General features: G+C 48.1%; 1 protein-coding gene across 1 annotated transcript in view; it reads left to right on the forward strand.

Moving 5' to 3' along the window:
* Nucleotides 1–13,255, forward strand: part of OPHN1 (oligophrenin 1) — an 86,427-nt gene that overhangs the window by 17,090 nt on the left and 56,082 nt on the right. Inside the window, exons 2-3 of the mRNA XM_018554738.1 lie at nucleotides 5,653–5,748; nucleotides 12,565–12,626. Of these exons, the coding sequence (XP_018410240.1) occupies nucleotides 5,653–5,748; nucleotides 12,565–12,626 (158 nt within the window). The remainder of the gene's footprint in view (nucleotides 1–5,652; nucleotides 5,749–12,564; nucleotides 12,627–13,255) is intronic.

Raw genomic sequence — 13,255 nt, forward strand, 5'->3', positions numbered from 1 at the left:
GGTAAAGAGGAGGGGGGAGAGAAAGAGATGGGGGGGGAGGGCAACTAATCAATTAAGAAAATAATCGTTAGCTGCAGCCTTAGTCCGGACAGCTTGGCTCGCATGTAAGGTTTTGGGTGGAATGAAATGTAACCTTTGATTGGCATCCCATCACCTGTTCTGATCTTACATGAAGCCTCTCCTTTGTATTGTTCAGGGAACCTGCTTGCCTGCAGCGTGTACCAATACTCTTACATACAATATTTGTCTCGCCTCCTGCCCCCCTCCCCGGTCTTCAATGCGCAAATTGCATTCGGACTTGTAAGACGGGTTTTAGTGACACTTGACAGTACAAAGAGTTAAAGGGCCACTCCACCTGAATGTTATATTTTGGTCTATAGGTGGTCCCTGGTGGGTTACTATACATTTCATTCATGCAGACGTGTGCAGTTAATGAAAGATTCACTTTAATGAGGGGGGTGTGATAGTGGGGGACACATGGGGCCTCAACTGAGCCATTGGGCCCCATGTGATTTTTGTTTGACCTTCTCCAACCATGATACATTGTATACATGGAGTCCAACCTTCTGGTCCCCCAGCCTCAACAGAGACACCTCAAGGTTGGGCTCCATGTATACAATGTATCATGGTTGGAGAAGCTGCAACAAATTCACAGGGGACCCAATGGCTCCATTGAGGCTGGAGGATCTGAAGGTTGGACGCCATGTATACAATGTATCATGGTTGGAGAAGCTCAAACAAATTCACATGGGGCCTAATGGCTCCATTGAGGCTGGGGGACCCAAAGTTGGAATCCATGTATACAATGTATCATGGTTGGAGAAGGTCAAACAAATTTACATGGGGCCAAATGGCTTAGTTGAGGCTGGGGGACCCGAAGTTTGACTCCATGTATACAAAGTCCAGAAAGAATGCCTCCTCGTGCTTAGAGAAGCTCAAAAAATTCCCATGGGGCCCAATAGCTCCATTAAGGGTGGGGGACCCAAAGGTTGGACTCCATGTAAACAATGTATTATCGTTGGAAAAGGTCAGACAAATTCACTTTCACTTGGAGCCCAGTGGCTCCATTGAGGCTGGTCTATTGAGGCCTGGGGACCCGAAGATTGGACTCCATGTATACCTTGTTTTATGGTTGGAGAAGTTCAAACAAATTCACATGGGGCCCAATGGCTCAGTTGAGGCTGGGGGACCCGAAGGTGGGACTCCATGTATACAAAGTCCAGAAGGAGCACCAGACCAATCTAAACCCTTGTAATATTGGTGTTCAATCAACAAAACAATATACAATTGTCTCATTGAACAAACACCAATATTGGTCCATCTGGTGGCCCGGTGCACTTATGGGGCAATGGTCCATCCATGGCTGGACTTGTATCATCTTACTAGCCCTGATTAGGTGCTGTAGACCAGCAGAAAAGCTTGTCAAGTGCATTCTGGGTCATTCCAGTTGTACTCCGGCGGTTGGGTTCCTCATACTTGCGCTGTGTCTGGGAAGCAGTTCCTTATTTAGATACGTAGAGTGTCTATGAATGTTTCCATTCAGCTCCGTGTCCTGGGGGGGCGGGGGGCCCCCTTCTCAATGAGGCTTTTCATTGCAGCATTGATGGAGGCGAGGGATCTCCCTGATGGAAGGGAGATATTCTTCCCCCACAATATCCCTTCACCCTGATCCATGCAGTGCTTGAGGGGGCCCTGGTAACCCTCTCCCTGCTGGAGAGATGAGGACCGGATTCTAAAGGGAATGTGAAATAAAAAAAAAAAAATCACAAAAATATATTATTACTGTAACTGTTTTTTATTTTTATATATATATAAAAATGTATTTTTCTCCGCATTTGCATGCGTACCAAGCTGTCCAGCAGAAGTGAAAATCACAGAGCTTGGGACAAGTGATAAATGTGATCGGCTGTGTAACATACTGTATATGAAAAACGTATTTAATACATTGGTTATTAAAGAGGAACTTTACACCTCCTGTTTGCGCCACAATTTTATTCCCCCTCCTGCCCTACCTTAACCCCTCTTTCGCTTCCTTACCGCTGGGTTGTCCTCAAGAAATCATACACGCACGCCCAACTAATACAGCATTGTCTTGTGTAAGCTTCCTCTTTGGTGCAGCAGGCCACCATCTTCCTTCTGATGTCATTAGGGGGTCGGCTGTCTCTTCCTGGTTCCTGCAGAGAGCCCCTGGTGACCTGCTGTGGTGCATGGACAGTGTGGTCGGGAAATTGGCCGGGCGCATGTGCCGTGTAGAGAAGACTGGCCCAAAGCCTTCTGGGATGGAAGACGTCCGTATCCAAGTAGGCTTTGGACGGGGTTGGGGAGGGCATCATCCTCGCCTAGGAAGCCAAAAAAGTAGGGGCCAGGGCCTGCAAAACAATACTTTCCCATGGAAAAAAATGTTCATCCGATTTTGTATTTAATATCAGAATATGTTGAGTTTCTTAGCCAAATGTATTTCCAGTCGGCTTTCTTCCTGGCCATGAACAACCCTGTTATCTTCATCATACTCCTACTCCTTACTTGTAGTTCTGAGGAAGGGAGGAGGGCTCTCAAAGTCCTTTGCAATATGTTGGCCTGTTTCGTGATATTTTATTAATAAATAAAGATCAATTTTGAAGTGCGCCATCTTGTTCTTTGGCGCTCCGATAGATCGACGTACAGATGAAAGATGATGCAATGGGAGTATCGTGCTAAACACACATCGAGTTCTCTATGACAGGTTTGTAGCCTCAAGGTTAGTAATGAGCAGGCCTTGGTGTGAACCCACTGCATTTGCCCAAGCTCATCAAAACTGTGATTAACGCCCCCCCCTTTTGGGCCAATCAGTTTCAGCAGGGAAATTCCCTGCCCCACAGCTACATGTCACAAAGGGCACGGAATCCTCCTTCGCAACTGATTGGCAATTTGGGGTGAACTCAGGCAGGCTGGGTTTGTACATCATTACTCAGGATCAGTTCAGTTCCTGGTACTACTGACCTCCGCTGTCATTGATGGCCAGCAGTTCCAATATTGTGCTCAAGAAGGACCCATGCCTCCCGTCCTTCTGAGAAGAGAAAGAGAGACTTATTGTAACTAAATTTGTGTAGGCAATGGACACTCCTTCAGAGACGCAGTTTGGTGAAGGCCCTTTTCTCTTCCACTATGGCTGGCAAAGCCAGCTCCATAAAGACATGGTGTGACCAGTATGGTGTGGAGGAACTCGACTATCCTGTACTGAGCCCTGACCTCAACCCTACTGAACACCTTTGGGATGAATTGGCATGGTAATTGTGAGCCAGGTCTTCTCAACCAAAATCAGTACCTGACCTCACAAATGGGACAAATTCACACACACCCTCCAAAATCTTGTGGAAAGCCTTCCCAGAAGAGTGGAGGATGTTATAAGTGGTAAAGGGGAGTCAACTAAATTTTAATGCATGAGCACCATAAAGACATGTTGTGTCCAGTTTGGTGCGGAGGAACTCAAGTGTCAAGCACAGAGCCCGGAACTCAACCCTACTGAACACCTTCTGGATGAAATGGAACCCCTCCAAATCATGGGTTTTAAGTGTCTCCAGTGAAGGGTCCTGTTAATACTACATCATACAAAGACATTGTAGACAATTGTGCTCGTCCAGCCCCGTGGTAACAGTTTGGTGAAGACCCTTTTCTGTTCCACCATGACTGTCCCCTGTGTACATAGCCAGCTCTATAAAAACCAGTTTGGTGTGGAGGAACTCGAGTGTCCTACACAGAGCCCTGTGTAATGGCCATTGAGGAGCCAACTCCATACTAATGGTTTTGGAATGGAATGTCCAGCAAGCTCATATACTGTACGTGCCATGGACCGGCGTTCACAAACGTTTCGCCATATGACTTCTGTGTATATACATATCATAGGAATGTATATTGTCAGGTACAGCATAACCACCCTGGCGCTATGAATACTGTTCTCCGGCAGCTTATTTCACGTGCCAAAGTTCCCATTTTCAGTGGTCACGGGATTTGTTCCCCTTTCGAGTATTCTATACTTCTAAGAATATAGGAACGGTTTGGACCATATATGTCTATTATAGTTGGCTTTGTGACTTCCAGTTATGTTTTCCATGCAAACAAAGACCTAGAACTACTTTTCTCTCAGCTTTGTTATAGGGAAGCCAAACAGCTGTCATCCAGCAACACATTTTCATGGGTGATAAAAGGTCCCACAAGCATTTCTAAACCCAAAACCCAAAATGAAATATATGATGCGCTTACGAGCCTTTTTCGCCTATATTTTGGCCTGGTAATCTTGCAGATAACACGCTTCCTGTTGTAGGGTGGCTTCCGTTACTCTTCCACTGTATCTATGGAAGAGGCCTTTGTAGACACACAGGCTGAACGTCAAGCATGTCTGCCTTTTGTTCATCTACTTTCCATGGAGGCTGATGGGACTAGATGGGCTTGTTAAAGAGGAACTCCAGGTATTGTAAAAAGTAACCCTTGCAGTGGGACTTCCCCCCTGCACTGCAAGGGTTAACTGCTCATTTTTTCTCTAGAGACTGGAATACAGGAGATATACTCCCCTCATCCTCGGTTCTGCGCCAGTCAAAGCTCACCTCTCTTCCTCTCTGCGCTGGCTGTGGTATGTTCCTCGGCATCCTCATAGCCAGTGTACCTTCAGTAGACGTGATGGCGTCACGGGTCCTTAGACTGCTGGAGCCCGGGGGAGAAGAGGCTGAGGGGAGCCATCTAGCAGGCAAGCAAGACTGAGGATCAGGTGACTTTATAATAGCCCCTAGACCAAACTAGCACATAGCCCTTGCGGTGTGGGGTAGACCTACTGCAATGGTCAGTTTTTAAAATTCCTGGAGTACCTCCTTACAGTCGCCCCCCCTTCACACCAGGGTCCTCAGTCGCCCCCCTTCACACCAGGGTCCTCAGTCGCCCCCCCTTCACACCAGGGTCCTCAGTGGCCCCCCCCCCTCTTCACACCTGGGTCCTCAGTCGCCCTCCCTTCACACCTGGGTCCTCAGTCGCCCCCCCTTCACACCAGGGTCCTCAGTCGCCCTCCCTTCACACCAGGGTCCTCAGCCGCCCCCCTTCACACCAGAATAGTCTCAACAGGTCACCGGCACACACACAGATTAATTCAATATCTCTTAGATATGTTTATTAAAGAATGTCACGACATGTCATTAGAAGCTTCTAATGGCATGTCGTGACATTCTTTAATAAACATATCTAAGAGATATTAAATTAATCTGTGTGTGTGCTGGTGACCAGTTGAGACTATTCTGAGTTTTGCACGGTGCCATCCGTGTGATCACCAGAGCACCACCACCATTGGAAGGTTACAGGAGTGCATGTGGTTCTTGCAAGCAGTTGTGACCCCTTCACACCAGAGTCCTCAGTCGCCCCCCTTCACATCCTACCATCTCATGATTTTGAGGCACCCCTGAGGAATCCAGAAGGCACCCCAGGTTGCCATGGCACACTTTGAAAGGCTGGTCTAGACATTGGTTCTCAGTGTACCGCCGTGGGAAAACTATCTCCTTCAGCTTGAGATTGCCGAGTAGAAATGATCAGTCTTTGACCATTAATGTTGACTTTGGTCTAATTCATTGTTAATGTATAACTAGTAAGAGCGCAGAATTGACTGAGTGCTCCAAATATTCTCTTCTCTTACAGGCTACTCCAGTGCTGTCCAGAAGTTCGCCCAGACCTTGCAAAGCTTCCAGTTCGACTTCATCGGGGACACCTTAACGGACGATGAACTCAACATTGGTAAGAAAGACCCAAGTGATGGAGACGAGATCCCATCACAATGAAACTTGCCAACGTCGGTTGGGGTTCAAGTCCTGGACCGCAATGTAGAATTGTTACATGGAAATATTCCAAAAGTCTACGTTACAAATATGTGAAATATCATTAAATAATTGCAGAGGTTCAAAGCGGAGGCGTGCTGTACTGAAGTGTGCGCCCCTCCGAAATACTTTTCCTTTTAAGTCAAATGTACAATTTTCGAGGGATGGCCTCTCTCGATCTCTCGAAGCTGTCCAGACTAGGGCTGCAGCTAATGATTATTTTTTAGATTTGTGGGATTAAAAACGATCATCTCTCTCTTTCGATCCCTCAGGCCCCGTTCCCACTGCGCGATATGCAAATCGCGCGACGTCGCGTTCAAGCTTGCATTGAGCAAGCTTGAATCGCGGCTAAATCCGCTCCAAAAAGGGTCCTGCTGTAGCGACACACGACCCGCGACAGCAGGACCCTTTGCCCCATTGGATTGCATTGGAGCGCGATATCGCGCGGTAATTTGCCGCGATATCGCGGGAATTACCGCGCGATAAGTCGCTCAATGTGAATGGGGTCTCAATCTCTCTCTCTTTCGATCCCACAATCTCTCTCTCTTTCGATCCCTCAATCTCTCTCTCTTTCGATCCCTCAATCTCTCTCTCTTTCGATCCCTCAATCTCTCTCTCTTTCGATCCCTCAATCTCTCTCTCTCTTTCGATCCCTCAATCTCTCTCTCTCTTTCGATCCCTCAATCTCTCTCTCTCTTTCGATCCCTCAATCTCTCTCTCTCTTTCGATCCCTCAATCTCTCTCTCTTTCGATCCCTCAATCTCTCTCTCTCTTTCGATCCCTCAATCTCTCTCTCGATCCCCCTCAATCTCTCTCTCGATCCCCCTCAATCTCTCTCTCGATCCCCCTCAATCTCTCTCTCTCTCGATCCCCCTCAATCTCTCTCTCTCTCTCGTTCCCTCAATCTCTCGTTCCCTCTCAATCTCTCTTTCGATCTCTCCCTCAATCTCTCTCTCTTTCGATCCCTCAATCCCTCTCTATCTCTCTCTCTCTCTCTCTCTCTCTCTCTCGATCCCTCAATATCTCTCTTGATCCCTCAATATCTCTGTCTCTCTCTTTCTCTCGCGCTTGTAATTATAGGTTGTGATTAAAACAAAATGCGTATAATTAGGAACATTTCCCGAAACGCTGGGCAGGATCCGAAACCCCACCTATGTAAATCTAATGGAGCTTTGAGTAACACAGCAGACTCAGCACTCATCTCACCACATTACTGTAAGCGGCTCCACCTTGTATTCGCTGTGGACTCGCCTCTGTACAATTCTTAGTTATGGGGCTGCTTCACATTATGCTGTTCTGTTACCGTGCATTACTGCATGGGTTGTGTTAAGGCAGCCCATGCGTTTGGAAAAACCTACTAGACTTATGCATTGACCTACAGTTGCTGTAACGATCAGCCTGGAACCTTTGCCATCTGCCGGTTGTTGCAAAGCAATGCAGCTCTGGTTTCTGCCGGGCACACCTGACTTTATTAGCAGTGAGGCCAACGCTTTAAACCTGTGCCTGATCAACAGGTTCCGTTAGGGCCCATTCACACCACATCCAGACCAGATTGTTTCCAGGGACCCAAGATGCATCCTAATGTATCCCTATGCTATTTCTGGCCTCTGTTCACACCAGCGCATTCCAGACCAGTAAAATACTGCATGTCTCATTTTGTCTGGTCTGGAATGGAATGCACTGCAACGCATGAACATGCATCAAAAACGCATTCAAACGAACCTGGACATGCATTGAAGTGACTACTTTGCATGTATTTTCTATGGGAAGCTGTGCTCCTAGTTCTCTTCCCCGATATACTCAGGAGGTAAGGGGAGGCTTCCATAGTATTCCATTCTGCTTTCTCTTTATGCAGAGAAGGCTACAGTTCCTTGACGTGCGCCCCTCGGGGGAACCCTCTTTGGGTTAACAACAGATGTTGCAGAGCTCTTCCCCCTGTACCTGTGCCAAGCAATGACTCACAATCATCCAGCTGCAGTGCTCCACACTCCCTGTAAGGGGCCCAGGCCGGGTGAATGGAGAAGGGTCTTCCCCAACGAGTCTTCTACTCTGAGAAGGCGTCTTTTTGAAACCACCAGATGGTGATAACATTGAGAAATCTTTCACAGAAATTCTCTCCCCAGATGAGGGTTTTCGCTGCCGGTGACATAATGCCGACTTGTGCTCAGTAAGAGCCCCGAATGGCTGCCAGTTCAGATGAAATGTACCCGAATTTTATAGCAATTATATGAGTCATGCGTGAACACTGAAAGACCCTATTGAACTCGCAGAAACAGATATTCAGTCAGATGGACGTTATGCTAACGAATTCTATTTTCATTATTTCCACTATTTCCACTTCCCTGTAAAATCATTGGAGCGACATCTTTAACCCCTTCATGACCCAGGCCTTTTTTTACATTTTTTTGTTGTTTACATGTTATAATCCACATTTTAGGCCTGAAAATGACTTAAAGTGACATTAAAGTCAAATTTGTTCCCCCCCCCCCGCAATGTTAATGTCAGCACTTACCTTAAAGGAGAACTATGGGGTCAGGGGTTTTCCCCATAGTTCTCCTTAGGGTAACGGGAGGACACAGACTAGCGTCCTCCCGTCACCCTAAGCTCAGTATACCGCCAGCTACAGCTCGCGGTATACTGAGACGCCGCAGCCGGAGCGGATCCCGACGTAGATGACGGGATCCGCCCAGCTGCGTGAGTGACAGCTGGCTCTGCCTATCTAGAGGCAGAGACAGCTGTACCCGCCCCCTCCCCCGTCCGTTCCGCCAGTCAGCGCTGGTGGATCAGAAAAGCACCTTTTTAAAGGAGAACTATGAGGGGAGTGCTTTTCACTCCCCTCATAGTTCTCCTTTAGGAGACATCATTTAAAAGGAGAACTATGGGGAAAAGCCTTAACCCCATAGTTCTCCTTTTAAATGATGTCTCCTAAAGGAGAACTATGAGGAAAAGCCCTGACCCCATAGTTCTCCTTAGGGTAACGGGAGGACACAAACTAGCGTCCTCCCGTCACCCTAAGCTCAGTATACCGCCAGCTACAGCTCGCGGTATACTGAGCTTTGGGTGATGGGAGGATGCTAATTTGTGTCCTCCCGTTACCCTTAGGAGAACTATGAGGAAAAGCCCTGACCCCATAGTTCTCCTTAGGGTAACGGGAGGACACAAACTAGCGTCCTCCCGTCACCCTAAGCTCAGTATACCGCCAGCTACAGCTCGCGGTATACTGAGCTTTGGGTGATGGGAGGATGCTAATTTGTGTCCTCCCGTTACCCTAAGGAGAACTATGGGGAAAAGCCTTAACCCCATAGTTCTCCTTTTAAATGATGTCTCCTAAAGGAGAACTATGGGGTCAGGGCTTTTCCTCATAGTTCTCCTAAGGGTAACGGGAGGACACAAATTAGCATCCTCCCATCACCCAAAGCTCAGTATACCGCGAGTTGATTGTGGTCCCAACTGCCTTGAGATAATTCACAAGCTCCTCCCGTGTAGTTCTGGGCTGAGCCCTCACTTTTCTCATCATCCTCACCCCATGAGGCGAAATCCTGCATGGAGCTCCAGACAGAGGGTGATTGATGGTTATTTTGTATTCCTTCCATTTACCAATAATCGCTCCAACAGTTGCTTCCTTCTCACCGAGCTTCTTGCTGATAGTCTTGTAGCCCATTCCAGCCTTGTGCAGGTCTACAGTCTTGTCCCGAACGTCCTTTGACAGCTCTTTGGTCTTGCCCATGGTGGTGAGGTTTGAATTAATGGAAGAGATACTGTGGACTGGTGTCTTTTATATACATAACGAGTTGTCGTTAGGAGCACCTTCTTAAGGTGCCCATACACTGCTCGATTCTCGTACGAGAATCGCGGGAAATCCTGCGATCGTACGAGAATCGAGCAGTGTGAACGAAGACGTGCAACCGTTTCTACTGTACGGTCACACGTCTTTTGTCTAAGGAGCACGCTAGAAAACCAGCCGAAAATCGTACGATTTTCGGCTGGTTTGAATGGTGTTCGGGAGACAAATGCCGAACGGGCCGGTGTGCGCACACTGCCCGTTCAGCATTGCGGTCATCGCAAGCCCTCCCCTCGGGGGCGGGCTTGCGATGATCGAGAGTACGATTTGCCTGTCCAAGATCTCCAAGACCTTTTAAAGTGACAGGACTCATCTGTGAACCACATGGCCAGTCTGTGGGAGGAGCCAGAATTATTGTTGGTTGGTAGGGGGTCAAATACTTTTTTTACTCGCTGAACTGCAACTCAATATAACATTTGTGTCAGAATCGCTTCTACTGTAAAGCGGACAGTGTAAAAAGAGTTTCTGCCGGGAGTCTGCTTAAACGGGCCCGCTGCCAGTGACGTACACTGTACGTCACTGGTCATGAAGGGGTTAAACACTGTGGCAGTTTGGGGAGTTTAGCACAATGGTGAGCGCTAAGAGACCACTCTTGAAGCCATCTTTAACATAAGAGGACGGTATTTTATTCACACAAAGGCCAACAATCCATGCACTGCACATAATAGGGCTGCAACCAACTAATCGATTCATCGATAATGAGAATTGTTGTCAACTCTTCTCATTATCGATTAGTTGGTTGGATCCCATAGCTCTCTCCTCCATGCTGGGAGGAGGGCGCAGCAAGCAGTGGGCGGGTGCAGTAGCCAGCCTGCTATTGCAATTCGAATTGGCCCATTGCAGGCTGGCTATTGCACCATCATAATAATCCGATTTTCTTCAGCATAATGAAATGTAACAGTTCATTTGACTTTCACCAAAACATTGTGTTTCTGTCTCAACAACCTTTGGCTGTCCCATATTCTCCCGGTGCATTAGTCTCAGGACTTTACCGAATTTTTCAGCAAATACAGTCTTCAGCAACAAGCATCTCAGCACACACCTTTGTGACACTCACACTGCTCACCCCTCGTAGGTCTCTGACTCTCTCTCTGTCCAACAGGTCCCTTGGGTGGCACTGACCCTCTCGACCTCACTCATCCTTCCCTGGCTGTCACACATGTGCTTCCCAGCACGCAGCAGAGTCTGTCTGTGGCCATGTGCCTCCTGCAAACCCACAACTCCTGCTGAGCTCTGGTCCAGACTCCTAATAAGGCTGTTCTCAGCCAGCTGATCCTCCTAGAATGGTCGATGGCAACACCTGGCCCCAGGACTAGAGATTTCATCCGGCTACGGTCCGGAAAACCTGGAAGAAACTGAACAGCCAGCTTCTTCACTGCAAAAGTACTCGCATCTTAGAACCTCTCAGCCCCTCTGGCTGAGAGTTCTGGGTGAATGTGTTACCAAATTTCATAGTGGCGTTGCCACGCACCTCCATTGATTTCCCCCCATCAATGCTAACATTGTGGATGGGGAAGTCTCCACTTCTGGCATTTGTGTTGGGCAGTCATGGCACCCGTGGCTACCTGGGTGCGTGTGATAGGATGCTGCTGCTGTTCATCCAATAGTTTTCCACCTTTTGTTAAGTGGGGCCGCCCAAAGCTCAAATTTTGGCCGATTTAGCAGGAATCATCCAAAATTCAAGCCTTCTATGGAGGCCTTAAACCCCCGCACAGCTGCTCTTAGACTGGGAGATGGAGGGTCATAACTCTGGTACCAGTTTGGATTTTGTTGCTGTCACAATGTCAGGGAACCAAGGGTGTTACCTCCACGCAGGGTCAGCGGGCACGGGTCTCCCTCCAGCCTGGCAGAACCACTGGCACCCGGGCTGCTGGTGCGCATGCACGAGCACGCACATTCACGAGCCGCGCACATTCGCAATACACGGGTTGCGCTCGCATCCCCGGGAGCGCACGCATAGCGCGCCTGCGCCCGTTTAGGCCTCAGGTGTGGGCCTTGCTGGGGGAGGCTCCCAGCCCACACATACCACCTCTCGCCTGCCATTTGCTCTCGGGGAGGAAAGCCTCCTAGTTGCCTCGGTGACAGGGGGGCAAACTTAAACCCTCTGGCTATAAAAACCTGGCCAGAGCCCTGGCTTGTTGCTGAGTTATTCCACCTTTATGGTGTGACCGACGAAGCTCCCTTTCCTGTGTGCCTTACTGCCTGTTTTCTGAACCCCCATCTGATCTTCCGTGTACCGACCTTGGACCAACCACCACCTCTGACCCTTTGCTGCCCGTCTCGACCCGGATTGATCCTGACTACCCCTTTTGGATTGCCCCTTGGTACATTATCTTCGGACCTTTCAGACTGCTCCCTGCCAGTGGGTTTCCTCCACGCTGCCAGCCCGCATTCACGTCTGATAGCACCTGACACACAAAAAGCTGAGTTCAATATGCTAAAATGCCGGGTTAATGATACTTATTAAAAAGTGGGTCATTTTTAGCCAAGTCCAATGAGAATTGAAAATCACACACCTAAAAAAATATGTGAATTGAGCCAAAAGGGTGAGGAATGACCTTATCTTCGTGGTCCAATCACAGGTTGGCGGCGTGTTCGGAATCAGGCTGTATTGCTCCAGCAATTTGGAGCAAGCCGACAGGAGAAGAGGGCAGAGTGAGCAGAGAGATGACCCCGTCAGGGCTTTAAAGAAGGATATGAGGATATCACAGAATGTAGTCTGCCTATCTAATGAACACAAGCCTCTGCCAATGAAAAGGTTTTGGTTGGTGGGACCCGTCTGTGGTCCTTCATGGAAAGCGTACAATACTCATTCAATGTGGAAGTAGCATTGTAATAATGAAAACGTAGACTGCACTGATCGTCTGGTTTTCGCTCTTTTTTTTGTCTTCTCAGCTGAATCCTTTAAAGAATTTGCTGACCTGTTGCAGGAAGTGGAACTAGAAAGGATGATGATGGTAAGATTGTTGTGTTCATGGTTACTTTGGTTGTGAAATGTGCATATGTCAGAGTCTGCTATGTATAGATAGACATTCTTCTGTTTTTTGTTTTTTTGGGGGGGATACTTATTCAACATACTGCACTAAGGTCAATGAAGACCTTAGTGCAGTAATGAAGACCATGCAGCCTCTACTGAAAGTTCCCTATCAGTTCTCCAGTGAAAGGTTCCTGTATATCAGCTATAAAAATATATGTCCAAGCAGAGGCGTATCTACCACAAGGCAAACAAGACATTTGCCTTGGGCAGCCTTGGGCGGCAAAAAAACACCACCCCCAAACCAGGGAGCATGAGCCTCACCTGCCATTACCGATACCGGTAGCTGTGCCAATACTGGGCATTTTGACGAGAGCCCTCACAGCCTCCTTAGACCCTGCACAGCGAGAGCCCGCACAGCCCCCCTGAGACGCCGCATAGCCACCTAAGGAAGTAAGTATCGGTACATTTGGACGAGAACTCGCCCTAATACTCGGTATCGGCACATTATCGGTATTGATTCTGCCCCCACAACAGCTGGTTAGCTGGGTAATTTAGAACAATGTGCATGCAGTTTTGCTGGGCAAATATATATAATAATAATTTATATAT

Source organism: Nanorana parkeri, unplaced genomic scaffold (genome assembly GCF_000935625.1).
Source record: "Nanorana parkeri isolate BGI_ZX_2015 unplaced genomic scaffold, ASM93562v1 scaffold171, whole genome shotgun sequence".
Lineage (NCBI taxonomy): Eukaryota > Metazoa > Chordata > Amphibia > Anura > Dicroglossidae > Nanorana > Nanorana parkeri.